At 40.1% G+C, this 18,286-nt stretch overlaps 1 protein-coding gene across 3 annotated transcripts in view; it reads right to left on the bottom strand.

The window, feature by feature from the left end:
- The window catches only part of FSIP1 (fibrous sheath interacting protein 1), a 200,784-nt gene that overhangs the window by 12,025 nt on the left and 170,473 nt on the right, over positions 1-18,286 (bottom strand). For all 3 annotated transcript variants that reach the window (XM_060293579.1, XM_030843050.2, XM_060293580.1), the window contains one exon: positions 6,764-7,274. In XM_060293579.1, coding sequence (XP_060149562.1) covers positions 6,764-7,274 — 511 coding nt within the window. The remainder of the gene's footprint in view (positions 1-6,763; positions 7,275-18,286) is intronic.

The raw sequence follows: 18,286 nt of genomic DNA, 5'->3' as shown, positions 1-18,286 counted from the left end.
AAAAACAGCAGAATACACATTCTTCTCAAGTGCACATGCTAGGCCACATGCTAGGCCACAAAACAAGTCTCAACACATTTAAGATGACGGAAAGTATATCAAGCATTTTTTCTGACCACAACAGTATGAAACTAGATATCAATTACAAAAAGAAAAATGGGAAAAGAACAAACATGTGAAGACTAAACACCATGCTACTAAAAAAACCAATGGGTCAAAAAACCCCAAAAAAACCCCAATGGGTCAATGAAGAAATCAAAGAGGAAATCAGAAAATACCTCAAGACAAATGAACATGGAAACACAGCACTCCAAAATCTACAGGATGCAGCAAAAGCATTTCCAAGAGGGAAGTTCATAGAGATACAGGCCTTTATCAAGAAACAAGAAAAATCTCAAATAAACAACATAACCTACCACCTAAAAGAATTAGAAAAAAAAAGAACAAACAAGGCCCAAAGTCAGCAGAAGGAAGGATATAATAAAGGATTTATAAATTGAAGGATTTATTTCAAAGAGGAAATAAATAAAATAGAGACCCCAAAAATAGAAAATATCAATGAAAACAGGAGCTGCTTTCTTTTGTAAAGGTAAACAAAATTGATAAAACTTTAGCTACACTCACCAAGAAGAAAAGAGGAGAGGACCCAAATAAAATAAGAAATAAAAGAGAAGAAAAGCAACTGATACCACAGAGATACAAAAAATCAGAATAGAATGCTATGACCAATTATATGCCAACAAATTGGACAACCTAGAAGAAATGGACAAATTTCTAGAAACATATAGCCTTCCAAGACTGACTCACAAAGAAACAGACAATTTGAACAAACCTGTCACTAGTAGTGAAATTGAATTTGTAATTAAAAAAAACTTCCCAGCAAACAGGAGTCCAGGACCAGATAGCTTCATGGGTAAATTCTACCAAACATATAAAGAAGAACTAGTACCCATCCTTCTCAAACTATTCCAAAAAAATTGAAACGGATGAAACACTCCCAAATTCATTCTACAAGGCCACCATTACCCTGATACCAAAACCAGACAAAGATACTACAAAAAAAGAAAATTACAGGCCAATATCTTTGATAAATATAGATGCAAAAATCCTCAGTGAAATATTATCAAACCAAATCCAACAATATACAAAAAGGATCATACACCATGATCAAGTAGGATTTATCCCAGGGATTCAAGGATGGTTCAGTATCTGCAAATCAATCAATGTGAAACACCACACTAACAAAAGAAAAGATAAAATTACATGATTATCTCAATAGACACAGAAAAAGCATTTGACAAAATTCATCATTCACTCATGAAAAAACTCTCATCCAAGTGGCTCTAGAGGGAACATATCTCAACATAATAAAGGCCATTTATGACAAACCCATAGCTAACATCATACTCAACAGAGAAAAGTTAAAAGCCTTTCCTCTAAATTCAAGAACAAGATAAGGTTGCCCACTCTTGAAACTTCTATTTAACATAGTATCGGAAGTACTAGCCACAGCAATCAGACAATAAAAAGAAAAGGCACAGAAATTGAAAGGGGAGAAGTGAAACTGTCACTATTTGCAGACGACATGATACTTTAATATAGAAAACCCTAAAGTCTCTACCCAAAAGCCATTAGAACTAATAAATGAATTCAGCAAGGTAGATGATACAAGATTAATATACAGAAATCTATTGCTTTTCCATACACTAATAATGAACTATCAGAAAAAAGTTTTCCCTTTTCAAACCAATCTCTTTTAAAATCACATCAAAAAGAATAAAATACCTAGGAATAAATTTAACGAAGGAGGTTGAAGACCTATACTGTGAAAACTATAAAACATTGATAAAGGAAATTGAAGATGATACAAAGAAATGGTAAAATATCCTGTGCTCTTGGATTAGAAGAATTAATATTGTTAGAATGTCCATACTACCCAAAGCAATCTACAGATTTGATGCAATCCCTATCAAAATACCCATGACATTTCACACAACTGGAACAAATAATCCTAAAATTCAGATGGAACAACAAAAGACCCCAAATTGCCAAAGAAATCTTGAGAAAAAAAGAACAAAGCAGGAGGTACCACCCTCAGACTTCAAACTATACTATAAAGCTACAGTAATCAAAACAGCATGGTACAAAAACAGGCACATAGATCAACGGAACAGAACAGGGAGCCCAGAAATAAAACCACACACTTATGTTCAATTAACCTATGACCTAGGAGGCAAGAATATACAATGGAGAAAAGACAGTCTCTTCAAGAAGTGGTGCTGGGGAAACTGGGCAGTTACAAGTAAAAGAATGAGATCACAATATTTCCTCACACCATATACAAAAATAAACTCAAAATAGATTAAAGACCTAAATGTAAGACCTGAAACCATAAAATTCCTCGAAGACAACATAGGTATAACATTCTTTGACATAAATTGTAGCAAAAATTTTTTGGACCTTTCTCCAAAGACAAAAGAAATAAAAGCAAAAATAAACAAATTGGACCTAATTAAACTTAAAAGCTTTTGCACAACAAAGGAAACCATCAACAAAACAAAAAGACAACCTACAGAATGGGAGAAAATATTTGCAAATGATATGACTGACAAAAGGTTAATACCAAAAATACATAACCAGGGCTTCCCTGGTGGCGCAGTGGTTGGGAGTCCACCTGCCGATGCAGGGGACACTGGTTCGTGCCCCGGTCCAGGAAGATCCCACATGCCGCAGAGCAGCTGGGCCCGTGGGCCATGGCCGCTGAGCCTGCGCATCCGGAGCCTGTGCTCCACAGCGGAAGAGGCCACAGCAGTGAGAGGCCCGCGTACCGCAAAAAAACACAAACAAAAACAAACAACCAGAAAAATACATAAACAGATCATACAACTCAATATCAAAAAACAAACGATGAGCAGAAGATCTGAATAGACATTTTTCCAAAGACGACAAGCAGATGTCTTACAGGCACATGAAAAGATGTTCAACATCACTAATTATCAGAGAAATGCAAATCAAAACAAAATGGGATATCACCTTACACCTGTCAGAATGGCTATCATCAAAAAGCCTACAAATAACAAATGTTGGAGAGGATGTGGAGAAAAGGAAACCCTTGTACACTGTTGATGCGAATGTAAATTGGTGCAGCCATTATGGAAAACAGTACAGAGGTTCCTCAAAAAACTAAAAATAGAACTGCCAAATGACCCAGCAATTCCCTCCTGGGTCTATACCCAGAAAAAATGAAAACACTAATTCGAAGATACATGTACCCCAATGTTCATAATAGCACTATTTACAATAGCCAAAATATGGAAGCCACCCAAGTGTCCATCAGCAGACAAATAGATAAGACGTGTTATAAATATATATATACAATGGAATATTACGCAGCCATAAAAAGTATAAAATTCTGCCATTTGCAGCAATGTGGATGGACCTAGAGAATATTATGCTTAGTGAAATAAGTCAGACAAAGAAAGACAAATATTATATAATATCACTTACATGTGGAATCTAAAAAATAACACAAATGAATGTATATAGCAAAACAGAAAGTGACTCACAGATATAGAAAAGAAACTAGTGGTTACCAGAGGGGGAAGGGAAGAGGGGAGGGGTAAATTAGGGCTATGGGATTAAGAGATACAAAATACTCTGTATAAAATAGATAAGCAACAAGGATATATTGTATAGCACAAGGAATTGTAGCCATTATCTTGTAATAACTACTAATGGAGTATAATCTGTAAAAATACTGAATCACTATGCTGTACATCTACAACCAATGTAATGTTGTACATCAACTGTATTTCAAAAAAAAAAAACAAAATGAGGTACTTCACACTAGAAGCTTTTAAAACATCTGTGAAGCAAATCCTTATTTTCAATACCACAATTGAAACTGGTCCTCAATGTCACTAGGCTTGGTCCCTTTTGAAGTTTTATCTGACTCTCCCTTTTAGAAGCAGAATTTTAATATTCGTAACAGACTCAGTTCATCAAGGAAAAGAAAACTACATATCAATAATATTTGCTATTTAAAGAGAAAATGATAAATGGTTCTATTTTCTTCCTCTATGCTTACAGAAATCTCATCTGACTCATATTCACACATATCTGTTTCCTGAGAAAGAGAGGGAATATAATGTAACACCTGAACACACTGCAATTTCTTGTTACAATTACATCTTTAAAGGGCTTTTTGCCAAGAAAACTGGTTTAGCATGTTTATTTTTGATGTTTTGGTGTTCATTTTTGCATAAAGTACATAATGTCCAATTTAGTATTTTAGAATAAACTGATTAGCAAGTTATTTTAATAATTGTAAATGCTGAGGTTAGTAAAAGAAAAACTCCAGCTTCAGATAGGCTGACCTGCTCTCAAAATAATAATGTAGGACCTATTCCTTAAGGTTTATTATGTAATAAACAGAAAGTAAAATTGGTTCATATATTCACATCTATGCCATCTTAAGCCTCCATACTCACAGGGTCATTTTAATCAAACATTAGGATTATCTAGCACCATCAGAGGCATGTTTTCTGAAGTTATAGGTAAGCCACCATAGCTTCTTTCCATTAAGTCACATTAAGTTCTAGTTCATTCCATCTTTCCATGTTCTTCTCAGTGACAAATATACATCAGTGTGACTGCCATTCACATGGAAGTAAAGTTATATTTTAGCAAAATGCTGTTCCAAAGCCCCATACACTGACTCCACGGGAATGAGACCTCATAGACAGTAAATCATCATACCCAACTGAGTAAGTCTGATTACAGTAGACAAAGGGGAAATGCAGATACTTTGTTTCTACTAAAAACCTTCTGTCCAAAAAGAAAGAAAATCTTCTGTCCAAAAAGAAAAGAAAATACAAAAAGAAAGAAAGAAAAAGAGTAGAACAAAGTTCTCATGGCGTATTTATTAAATGAAGATCTTGGTGGGAGAAGGCAGACCACACTCATTTAATTGAATTGCACGTTGTAAGTGAACTCTGCTGCTAGGTAAAAACTGTATGGCTTGTGGAATTTCACCAAAAGAAAAAAAGAAAAAGGTTCCAAATCTTTATATAGAATGTGAGGCTTGCATAATTCTTAAGCCATACCACCTGCTTTCATTCATAATGCAAAGAATAAATGTGAACCATACTTTCAGTGCATTATTCTAAAACTGGATAATTTAAATTCCTTTATTTATTAAACAGGCACTTGATTTAAGGCAGCACTTTGGACATCATAGAAGATGTAACAATGAATCAGAAGATAGGACCCCTGTCCTCAAAAAGGTTACACAACTCTAAGGGAGAAAAAGTGTGGGTGTGTGTGCCAAATGATGTCAAGAGAGTGTGTGTAAAATGATGTGATCAATACCCTTGGACATTCAGAAGAGAAGTAAGACTTTTAAAAGAGAAGATGAGGGAAGGTTACATTCAGAGAGGATAGGGTTAGAATTCAACTACTATTGAAGGGATACCTGAACAAGTCTGAGAAGAAAGGGGCCTGAGCAACATGGGAAAGCACTGGGAATCCTGAGCCCAGATCAGCTACAACCTGAATAACATTTAGGGCACTAGATAGAGATTGATTTCAAAGGGAACTGCAGGTCAGAGTGTGGAGGCCTTGAACAGCAGGCCTGTTCAAGAATTCAGATTTCATTCAATAGGCGGAGGAGAGTCATAGAAGCTTTTTAAGCTGGGAAGTATGTTTATCAAAGTTGTACTTTGGGGGAATTAGTTTAGGTGGTTGACAATGGCAGGAGGAGAGGAGAGACCAGAGGCAGGGAGGCCTGATCAGGTTATCGCATTGGTCCAGTTGTGGTAGGAAGAGCAAGGGAGGGATGGACATGGGAGACACTGCAGGAGCAGAACAAACAAGATTGGAAGATTGGAAGTGGGAAGCAAGAGAGAGGGACGATTCAATGATGACTCAGATTTGAAGCCTGGGTGGCTGAGGTAACAGAAGTCAAGAGGACAATCTGAGTTGAGAGGGAAGAATGAGGAAATCAGTTTGAGGCCATATCTAGATGGCAGTTAGAAATACAGGGCTGAGGAGTTAGTTCAAAATTAGTAGATTATAGATTTAATAGGTAATAGATATAGATTTAATAGACAATATATTTTAGAGTAATCTACACGAGAGGAAAAGCTGAAGCTATTTAAATAGACTCAACAAATACAACACAGACTATGTTAGACTTCTAACATAAATAAATAATTGAATATTTGTTTATATCAAAAAAACTGCCCATAGTACTTGTATCCTGTACCATTGTACCATTGTAAGATGCAACACTGGTTCAAAATGAAAACGAAAAACAAAAAGCCTGACACTATACAAGTAGCTGGGATGGGAAGTTTGCGTACAGAAACGAACAAAACCACAATGATATATGGCACTTTACAAATTCATTCCTTGGAACAAATTTTCATCACTGAAATTTGGAAGTTAAAATACTAAGCAAATCTACTCAAATTATTTGTATCCATTCAAACTAATTTCTCTTTTCCTCTGAAATCAACATTGTTTTCTGGATAATCATCAAGAATATGTATTAGCTACCATTAAGAATAATGCATTTCATATGAGTACTATTCTCAATCTTGATATGAACATTAACAAATACATTCATATGTTAGAATGCTCTTAACTGACCCCATTTGTGACTTTCAAGCATACCTCCTTATCCTACTCTACTTTAAACTATACTACCTTTATATTGAAGTGTTCAGTAAGGATTATTTTCAGTGTATTCTCCAAGCCTCACCTGGTCTGGGTTTCTCTGGAGGGCTGAGTTTCAGATGTTGGTCTTCGGATGAAAGGCTCACGTTGACGCCATACAGTGGATCATCCAAGAAAGAGGGCCTTTTCAGTCTCCCAATGCCAAGAGTCTTTGACATAAAATAGTCTTTTGTGTCACCAATAACCTTGTCCTCAGAAAGCTGGAGGCATTTCATATTCTTTGCTTCAACGACAAGAGCTTCTGACATAAAATGCCCAGTCGAGGCTTTGGTCAGATAGTAGCCTCTAGATGTTTCACCTTCGGCATTCTCAGGCATATTTGCGTCTTCCACCTCAGTGCTTTTGACCTTTGTTTTTGACTCATCTAGTGACTCAGAGAGAATAGATCTGGAAAGCTGGGGCAACTCAGGTGTTATATCCTCAATGTCTTTCTTTTCTCTTTCTGAAGACAGTCTAATCATGGATTTTTGTTTAAGTGTGCATTCATCCAGAAGACACCTTAACTGTTCCTCAGAGAGAAGTGATGTTGAATCTAACTGGTGAAATAAACCAAAAGTTTTCATAGTCAATTGATTAAGTAAACGCATTTAACTTTGGTAAGCTTCCAGTAGTGTAGTACAAATGCAAGTAACAGGAAATCTTTTACTCAAAACACCCAAATAACAAAACCATTCATATTAAAGTAGCCAAAATTGCAGGGGAAATGTACAACATGCCTAGAGAATAAGTTTAGAATCAATCACACATACTAAGATCCAGATAAAAGTCCCACAACACGGATGGAAATGAACTGCAGCACCAAATTAACCACTAACACTCCCTCTACACATAGAAGTACCTGGAGCTGAAATGAAGATATTAGAAAAGCACCTTCGATTTTATCAGTCTTGGGGCATCAAACAGGGTAGTAAGTAAGCAGCTGTTTGATAAATAGCCAGGAATCCTGCCATAATCTTCAGTAGGTGTTTCTCTGTTCCCACTACTCCTTGGTGTAAACCCTATCACCACCCAATTCCTATATCAGGCAAACAGGGCAGATTCACCTGCCCCTGGGGATTCACCAATCCTATGTCTGTCTACAACTTTCAGTGGACAATACTACCAAAGACAGAAAAGGAAGAGTGAATGGGTGGTGCATCCTGAGATGTGTAGTTGCTTCAATGTTACAGGCCTAGACAGAGGCCAGGGACATTCCAATAGCAGTGCATTCTGGGAAGAGGATTTGATCATACACATTTAATCTCCGCTTGTAGATGTTATCAGGGCTGATTGTTTCAACCAAGATCTTAAGGATTTAAAAATATTTCTTCTCTTCCAGTGATGCTCTCAGGAAATAAATCAAACAGAAGTACAGAGCTATGTTCTATAAGAATTCAACTGAACAGCATGCCACCTGAATTGCAACAATGTCAAAAAGAACGTGATTGAAATATATTGAAAGACACTGAAAAAAATTTCTCCTTCTTTAAAGAATCAGCACTGTCCCTGATTTACATGGTGGATTATCTAGGACAACACTAATCCTCCTTCACAGGGGAATGAATTATCTGAAAACAAGAAATTCCCATAAGAAAACCTAATCATGAATTGTAATCGCCTTAATTTCTACTTCAGTAAATTAAAACAATGCTGTTGGTCTACTTTGTAGGACACAGTAAGAATTAACCAAATATTCTGCATGTATAAAGTATTGGGGCGGAGCTGTTATTAGAACTAGTATATTTAATTCCCCATTACTGTGCAATGCTTCTAATGCAGCTAACAAAAAGTAGTACATTAAACAAATTTTGTATCATGCTTTTAAAAAATATTATGTGTTTTAAAATTATATTTAACTTCCATATATTAAAAACCAGTTTTCATAGTGGCGAGTACCATTATGAGTTTGAGAGTAACAAGAAATTGTCTGGGAATATATTCTTAATAATCACCTGGGATTCAAAATTCAGGTAAATCACCCTAAGGTTAATATGCACGTCAAAAAAAATAGGTTGAATTACATATTAGCAAATCCTACTTTTAATCACTAGACATTTCATGCATCCAGATGCATAGGAGCATTCCCTTCACCCTACTATGTAAATGTAGTCAACTAGAAAATGAAGGCAGCCCTTATATGGTACTAGATAACTAAAATATACTTTCAAAATCTGCATATATAAAATTCCTTATAATGAGTAAACAATTCCCTAGGATTTAGAAACCGTCCACTGAGTGTCATCCTCAGCAAACATCCAAACCAAAGGCTTAACATATGAAATTTCCAGACCCTAGAAAAAAATCAGTCCATACTAGAGTAAGAGCGTGAAGGATTATGGAAGGAGGTCTCTGGGAGGGGCGGGGAATAAAAGAGGGGGAGGTGGAAGATGGGTAGATCATCTGATATGTTTGCTCATGTCCCCAAATAATATTGATAGGATAGATGCTTGGAAGTTCTGAAGACATATTTTGCTAGACACACAGAAATTTAAGTAAAAGGAAAAATAAAGCAATTATGAACTCTGGGGAAAACAGAAAGCTAGTTTTTCAGATAGATAACAGAAAATTAAGCAAAAGAAAATAAGATAATTATTAACTCTAGGACAAACAAAAAAGTTGTACAAGAAAGGATACTATAGTATACTACTTGCTTTTGCTGTAAATGATGCTTTCACAGTCATCATAATATAAATAGTGATGACTGGGATAACCAAAAATTGTGATTTAACTATTTTGGAGAAGTGGTAGGAGAGAGAAGGAATGTTTGGAGTAACAATGTGAAACCCTTGGCTATAATTATAGGAAGTCAATATATAATTGATATAACAATACAGTACCATATTATTGATATGAAATGTCAGGTCATTGTAAATTGATATAAAACTGATCAATTAGGAAGGCAAGCTATTAAGAAATAATATAGAGTTAAAGCAGGGGAAACCTTCTAAAGGAATTAAAAGGGGTTGACTCTGGAGAGCAAAACTAAGAAATGGGGAAGAATGGGCAAGGAGCTATCATTTTTGTTTAAAACATTTTAACACAACTATTTATTTTATTACTATAAGTAAAATTAACTTAAAATAAAATATAAAAGTGATTTAAATGCATTCAAAAATTTTAAATAAAATTAATTTAAAAATAAATATCTGGGGCTCTCCTGGTGGCACAGTGGTTAAGAATCCACCTGCCAATGCAGGGGACACAGATTTGAGCCCTGGTCCAGGGAAGATCCCACATGCCACAGAGCAACTAAGCCCGTGCGCCACAACAACTGAGCCTGCGCTCTAGAGCCCGCGAGGCACAACTACTGAGCCCGCGTGCTACAACTACTGAAGCCCGTGCGCCTAGAGCCCGTGCTCCACAACAAGAGAAGCCACCACAATGAGAAGCCCACGCACCTCAATGAAGAGTAGACCCCCACTCACCTCAACTAGAGAAAGCCCGCGCACAGCAGTGAAGGCCCGATGCAGCCATAAATAAATAAAATTATTTTTAAAAAATAAATAAAAAAATAAAACTCTGGAATGTTAAAAAGGAATTCCCAACTGGCTATATCTTTGGGCATCAGAAGCAGATCCAGGTTTCATGGAGCCTGAAGTTTATGTGATATTGGAGCAGGGGAGGGTACTTCTTTAAGAAAAAGAATACAAAATTGCAAATAGAAAATAGGTATAAAAGTGAGTTTTTCTTCTTTGGAATGTGAAAAAGATCACAAAAAATTAATGGGGGAAACATCAAGTCCATCTCTTACACTATCTCTTTAGGTCATTTACCAGAAATGCTTATGTTTCCTGACTGCAACCTAGCTTCCTCTCCCCACTCAAGGTTCATACAAGAGAGGGCCCCTGAAGCTTAAGCTTCACTGGTTTCACAGTAAATCTTCTGGGTGCTCCAAGATAAAGCATAACACATTTGAGTCTGTATGTACACAGAAATAAGCTCAACTACAATAACCCTGATCCTCTGGGGGAAGCAGCCCAATGGGAAAGAAAAGACTAGAACTTGGGCTTCAGTTCAACCTTTGCCACCTTGTGCGTATCACCTAAGGGACCCATTTACTGCAGGTGTGAAAAAAGGAATTGAAGAAGATGATCTCTACGTTAACTTGTAGCTCTAAAATTGCTTTTTATGAATAACTACTCTAAAATTAAAAATACATATTAGAATAAGCTGTTCTATTGCACCTCAGAATGTCACCTGGGTAGAATTTATGAAAACAATAACAAAAAGAGAACTTTTATTTCTTTAATTTCTTCACAATACCATCTTGAACTCAAAAAATAACTAAAAATTCTCTGGTCTCAAAACATTGTAAGTACAAGTAAACCAAGTATATTAAGCTCTCAAATTAAATTAATTTCATTACAGTGTTTCTGGGTGGTAAGACCTCAGAACCTTCAACACAAGCCATCTTTCTCACCTTTTGATTCCCTGCAGAGTCTTGCCCACAGTACATGCTCAGTAAATCAGTGTTGTGGAAGGTTGCTGAGTGTTTTGAAATGGCTAAGTACTACATTAATATAAGTTATTTACAAATGCGGAACTGGACTAAATGGGGCTTATCACAAACATCCCTAATGACCCTTGATAGGTCCGGGGCCATAACCCACACCTTTCATCCAGATTGATTTCAAACTCTGAACTAATTAAGCTCCGTATCTCAACGACTGACTCACTGTGCAAGCACAGTCAAGTAACCATCTGTTCAAGTCTTTACCTCAAAGTATTCGTCTTTCATGCCAGCTCTAATTTTCCAGTATTTCATAAACAAGTTATTATTCATGCTATTCCTGTCGTTCATGAAATTCATCATAGTGCATCTCAGTCTTCATTTTTCCAGACCAGAGCCCAATCTATTTTCTCTCCTTCTATGAAAGCCCCTCTTTTCCCATCCTCATTTAAATAGTCTTTTTATGGATCTTCTTTCTTGTTTTAGCCAAAACACACGTACTCTGTAGTCATAGAGTAAATGTATTGGATTTTCTCATCAGGAAAAAACTATAGAACACTTGTGGTGTTCGTTCTCATGCATCTTGCTGGTCTTGTTGGCACCCCAGGTGATGTCGTACAGAATAGTAAAAACTAGCATTTACTAAGCACCTACTTTGGGCCAGATACTGCCCTATGCATCTTACATGTATCAATTCCTTTAATCTCCATAACAAACCTATGCAGTAGATACTATTGTTATTCCCATTTTATAGATGAAGAACTGAGGCAATGAGAAATTAAGTAATTTGTCCTTGGTCGTACAACTACTAGGTGGTGGGGCTTGAATCCAGATAGTCTGGGTCCAGAGCTTAAATGCCTTACCTAGTCTCTCATTGTAAATGAGTTCTTCCTCTACCATTCTCTAAGTATCCTTTTCCCAACTGACATTCACTTTTCTGTCCATTCCCTCAGATATTAAAAACCCTTCCTGTAGATTATTTCACTTAACTTTGGATTTTATTACCCCAACTACCTCAGCATCTTACACAGATTTACACGGTGTCCTCTACTTCAGCTCACTTCAGGAAAAAAAAAAAAAGACAACCCCACCTCCATTCACAGGGTGCCCACTGTTTATACTTCTCCACCCATAAAAATACCAGTTTGGTGTAGGAGCTAAGTCTGATGGGGAATGTAACTTGTAATTGCTGGTAAGGGATCACAGGCTGTGGATTACCTGACCTTCATCCCTGCCTCCCCTCCTATGCTAGGTATGTGGAGTTTCCCCAGCCATAAAAATCTCCACTCATTTGGTACTGGATTTGTTGACAAGGCAATCAAGATTTTATGTCTCTGGTGCAGATAACCAGAAAGTCAAGTATTACAAACTAGCAGAGGCAATTTTGTCCTTTGATGTAAGCTTATTTCTGATGTTGGGGTTTTTTTCCCCCACAAACACTAAGTTCCTAAAGGCCCACCCCATAAAGCCAATACATTTATCACAAGTGAGAAAATGGTGGGAAGCCAGAAGCCCTAAATGATTAACAGCAAGAGTGTGGATATAAATTGCTTTCAATGACATCAAGTTCTACTTTAAAATAAACAGCTAGAAAACACCCCACCCTTTGCTTAATTACCAATATATAAGTTTACAACTCTCTGTTGCAGCCACTGCTGGCAACACTTAAGCAGTAGTTTAGTCAAGGTTTTTTAGCCATTAGGGACAGAAATCCTTATCTCAAAAAAACCCCCCAAAACAGGGTAGGCTATGATGAACTCCTTTAGCTTTCGCTTGTCTAGAAATCTCTTCATCTCAGGCAGTAGAGGTGAGTGTTGATGTAGGATCTAAGAAGTCACCTCATGGATACCAATAAGCAGGAAATGAAGTATCAACAGGCCTGTTGGGGTCTGGAGATGAGAAGCCCCCAGGAACCAAAGTCATGTGCGTCGTCGTTCTCTTACTGAGTCCCTGTGGTCTCTTAACTCACTGCTTGTCTGATGCATGCTCCTCTCTGCAAACCAGCTTTCTCTGCTTATTAAAGGTTTCTGCTCTCTCACAACCTCAGCTTGCCCAGGTAGCATGAGTTAACTCTGGTCTGCAATCAGCATGACATTAAGAGTCTGTCACCCACCAATGACTGACAGTGGTCTCTATGTCTATTAGCTCAAATTTTCAAGCAAGATAACCTGGTTGGTCACTGACCAAATGACGGACTGAAATGTCAGTTTCAAGTGTTTACCACTAGTCCAATCACCTGTGGTGAGGGTCACATAGTATGAACTTGGCCACTCAAGTCCATGCTTTTGGGTAAGGGGGATTTCCCAAAGAAGAAGGCATGAGCAGAGCAGGGACCCCAAAATAAATCTACCACATTGCTAAACTAGAATTGCTATTAAGTACATAACCAATAGAAGGGACCTGACACTTAATGAAGTTTTATAGCCAACTAAAGGATTAAGAATCAAGGAGTTGCCAAACGTCACCTATCTCATTCAGTCTGAGCACTCACTGAATAGCTAACTGAGATATAAAAGTAGAATTACTTGTCAGAAAATATTCACTTGTAGACAGAATGGTAAGACTTCCAGGTGGACTACAGAACAGCACTTTCAAGTCAACATGCTCCTAATCAGCTCATATGAGCTCAACAGAGTCACATCACTTGTGGTTCTTAAGAGTAAACAAGCCTGAAAATGATGGGGGTAAGTGATTAGTGTTCCTCTGAATGTCTGCATCAACAAGGATACACTGCCAAGGACTCCCAGAAGGAACAGGCTTATTCACCCTTCCCCCTCCTTAGCTCCTTCCCTCCCTATCCTATTCTTCACCCTTCCTCTCTTACACTGAGGCTACCCCAGTCACACAGAGGCAAGTCTGGCAGGTACGATGCTCTTCAGAGGCCACAAAGGTCCCGGCAGCCAGGCAAGATCTGGCATATTTTTACCCAGAATAGTCAGAGGTTGTTCAGCCAGAGGAGGCTCTGAACTCTAGTCAAAAGGTCACTGCCAGAGAAACTATGTAAAACATTAGGAATAAGGGCTGAGGCCAGGTTGTAAACAGGAAAATGAGTCAGCCCCCAGGTCAGAAGCTGGAGGATCTGTGGATAGAATAACAGTGTGTGAAATAGGTCAAGATGAGCGGCTCTGAAGTGAGTTCATAAATGTCGTGATGGTATTGGAAGTCCGCTTTTATGCGGGGCCTGCCATGTCAAAGTAACCATGTAGCAGCATAGGACACCCCCCTTGCCCAGGCCACCTATCTTCCCCGAATGACTAGGAGAGGCAGGGCTTGGAAGGGTTTGCCTGATGTGTTTGCTCCATGAAAGGCTGCTGTGCCCGTGAGCATTCGGTGATGGTTCTTCCCACCCTAGGTGCCAGAGCTGGTATCCATGACATCAGGCTTTCTGTTTCTAAGAGGACGAGCAGGGTGGGATGCCAGCAGGATCCCAGTGTATAAAGGAAGGGTGGGCATGGATGGGAGGATCTAGAAGCAGGGTATGGGATCCTCCATTCCTCCAATTTGAAAAGGGGCCAGGAACTCAGCTTTAGTTGATGACATAGTCAGAAGGGTGCAGATGAGCCTGGAGGACAGATAGATCGACTTCACAACTTCAGTTTCTAAAAGAATGATGGGGGAAAAGGGCTCTCATTTTTCCATTCTGGGGGGAAACTATCACTTGAGCATTTCCAGCAGCTGCTGGTTTTTAGCAGTAGAGACAGCAGATCAACTTCAATCAGATTCCCCTTGTTCTGAGTGAGTCACTGGAATGGCCCTTCTGTAACACATCTGTCACTTCCTTGCCAGAAACAAGGCTTGGGTTCCAGCTCTGCAGCTGGAAGGAGCCTGGCACCCCTGTCCCACATTCTCCCAGCAAAACAAAGCTAACCAGGAGGTTTTCAGAAATGAGGTGAGCAAGTTTGTACACAGAGCATTTCTTCTGGTCACAGGGGGCTGGAGCACCCACCCACCTACCCACCCAGCCCCCACTCCCTGGGGAAATATATCCTGTACGTTACTTTTAGAACAACTAATTCTCACTGCTATGCAAGATGGCTAGTTTATCGGATAGTAACAGTTATGAAAATCATTTGCACGGTCTTCTCTACTCTCAGTTTGAAGTTTATTTTTACTATGTAGAGGTAAGTTGGGTCAGAGGAGGTCATGACGGGGTCAGAGTCAAGAGAGCCACTAGCTATTTAAATGCTTAAAGCTTCACCCTTTTGTCGGAGGTCAGCTGGGACATGAGTCAAGTTAGAGCGATATGGTATCATCAGAAGAGATAACCGACAAGGACCTACTGTACAGCACAGGGAACTCTGCTCAATACTCTGTAATAACCTAAATGGGAAAGAATTTGAAAAAGAATAGATGCATGTATACGTATAACTGAGTCACTTTGCTGTACACCTGAAATGAACACAACATTGTTAATCAACTCTACTCCAATATTAAAAACTAAACTAAACTAAAGAATGCCTGTATGCCCACAGGGCTGCAGAACTTTAAATACTTCTCTTGACATCATGTAAACTTCCCATTAAGGAGAAGGTGACCTCAGAACTCTGCCTCCGGGATCTTCAGCATGCGCTTTCTGGGCTAGCCTAGAAGCAGTGGTGCCGTGGTCACCACAGGACCATCCCCAACAAGGGCTCATTTAAGGTCAGGTCAGGCGAGGATATCCAACAGGAGTTAAGGAGGATAACTGATCACAACTCACACCCAGCCCAGGAGGACACGGACGAGGCCACCTACTGGCGCTGAAACAAAGTGGAGACACAGCATGGCCTAAAAGGTAGTACCTGACCTCACACGGCCTGTCAACGGATCGAACAAAGCCTCCAGGCTCTGACCAAGAGGACTTCTGCTTTCCAGAGACATGGGCCCTCGATTGGTGATCAGTGCCACATTCATCAGCTGCTCTGAGGACAACTCTTCTGCCTTTTGCTGTGCAGTGTCTCACTATGGTAGCATTATCTAGATGGCCCCAATCAGAGAGAACCCTCAGCTGGACCCCATCTGTCGCCAAGCAGGACCCGAAGGGCCCTTCCCAGAATAGGACTCCCCCACGCCCATGTCCTCCTCCTGCCTTCTGTCTGTAGAGAAACTCTACCAAAGCATAAGTTTAATCAGAGACATGAAAAAATGCAGAAGCGAAGGAGAACAGTTAAACAGGACCAAATAATAATAGTTTAGCCATTAAACAAAGTCAAGGACCTTTAGTTCCTCCTCAAGGGCTTTATAGATAATATTCTGAGCTGTTTTGCAGGTACTGACGCTCCCACCAGATGGAGGAAGGGAACTGTATGCTGCCACCAGCGCATAGATCCCAGATTGATTGGAACCACAAGGTTGATGATGTTGACTTCCTATTACCTCACCTCCAACCAATCAGAAGAAGGTCCACAAGCTGATCACACACCCCACAACCCCCCTCCCTCACCCTCTCTTTAAAAACCCTTTCCCTGAATGCCTTCGGGGAGTTTGGGTCTTTCAAGCACTAGCTGCCTGGACTCTTTGCTTGGTGCCCTGCACTAAACACCGCACTTTCCTTTGCCACAGCCTGGTGTCAGTAGACTGGCTTTACTACACACGGGCGAGCAGACCCAAGTTTGGTTCAGTAACACACCCCCATAAGTGAGACCCCTCAGAGAGATGCCCAACCCTGGGAACTGGAAAAGGAAACTGAATATTTCCCTGAATGGACAAGACGTTTCCTAGCAGCACAGACAAGCCCAGGGGCCATGGCTGCACTGGCATTCAAATGCTCCAACATGACCATACCCGGTTTATCCATCACCCAGAGCTGCGCACCTGCCTGCAGCTGGGCTGAGTGGATCTAACAAGGCTTGTGCTGCCCCCAAAGCTGTGGATCCAGGTATCGCTATTGATGTCACTGCCACGCCCCTCCTGTCACCCTCAGGCACATCATGCCCCTCTTGCCTCTCATCCAGGACTTCCCTATTGCTGCTGAGTTGTGACTTGCTAATGAGGTGTGAGATGCTCAGCTGGCCACTTCTAGGCTTGTGCAAATCAGTCAGCCCTTGGAGTAGACTTTGACCAAGAGGGGAGAGGAACCAGTGGGTAAAATCCTTCCCCTTCCTCCTCCTGGAAGGACTGCCCTGAAATGTAGTCCCCCATATGGATTCTCTCTGAAGGTGTCCCCCCAAGATGAAACAATCAGCGCTGTCAGCCCCCCCCTCCCCATTTCTGCGTTTCTGGTGTTGCTTTAGTCAATTAAGTGGCAGCCTGTGAGTTTCAGGCTCTGCTCTTCCAGACTGAGACAGTCACAGTAAGCAACAGCCTCCAAGTGCGGGCAGGGCTCTGGAAGTGGCAGCTTGAGCTGCACAGAATGAGCCTGGGAGCACTGGGCCAGCAGCTCCACCCCAGCCTCTACAAACTGGTCAAAGGCTCCCAGGGCAGAGCTGGCTGCATGCAGACACTGCAGAGCTATGGCCAGCACTGTCGAGATCCTATGAGGCAAAGTAATGCTTTAGGATCCTTGGGGCTCATGGCTTAATAGCTGGTTCCTACTGCCACTGCTAGATGGGAGCAGCAGAGCACTGCCCAAGGGACTGGCTCAAAGGAGAAAAGCCCTTGGAGTCCTGGGAGGACATCTGCCCAGGGCAGCCAGAGGGAGGAAGCCGAGCTGGAGGGATTATATGAATTGGAGCTAAGGGGAGACAGCCCAGGTCATAGCTTAGGTTTGAGTGTCAAGATAAACAGAAAAAAAAAAAAGACAAACACGAGGTGTAAAAGTGGCCATGGAATGGTGTTCCATACCAAGTCACATCCACTGCAAAGACAGAGGAGGTCTGCCTTCATTCTGGGCGGGCAGAGCTCAAGACCAGGCCAGAGCTCTAAAGAAAGTTAAACAGGAACAGACCCTACCCTGTCAGCAGCCACTGATGGATCAAAATGAAGGGCTGCGGAAGCCGTGCAAATACGTGACATTCCTCTACATCTTACATGCATCTCCAGCATCCTTTCTCCATGTTGTTTTCCCACAGCCATTGATATTTCATTTGGTAAAATGCCCCAAGTTAAGTGTCCCCTAGGCTGCATGTTATCTTTTTGAAAAACAACGAAAAACAAAAAAACCCAAAAAACAGAAACCCCCAGGTGGAGAGGAAATACCCT

The sequence above is a fragment of the Globicephala melas genome, chromosome 2 (assembly GCF_963455315.2).
Source record: "Globicephala melas chromosome 2, mGloMel1.2, whole genome shotgun sequence".
Taxonomy (NCBI): domain Eukaryota; kingdom Metazoa; phylum Chordata; class Mammalia; order Artiodactyla; family Delphinidae; genus Globicephala; species Globicephala melas.
This window is presented reverse-complemented; position numbering and strand designations above follow the sequence as displayed.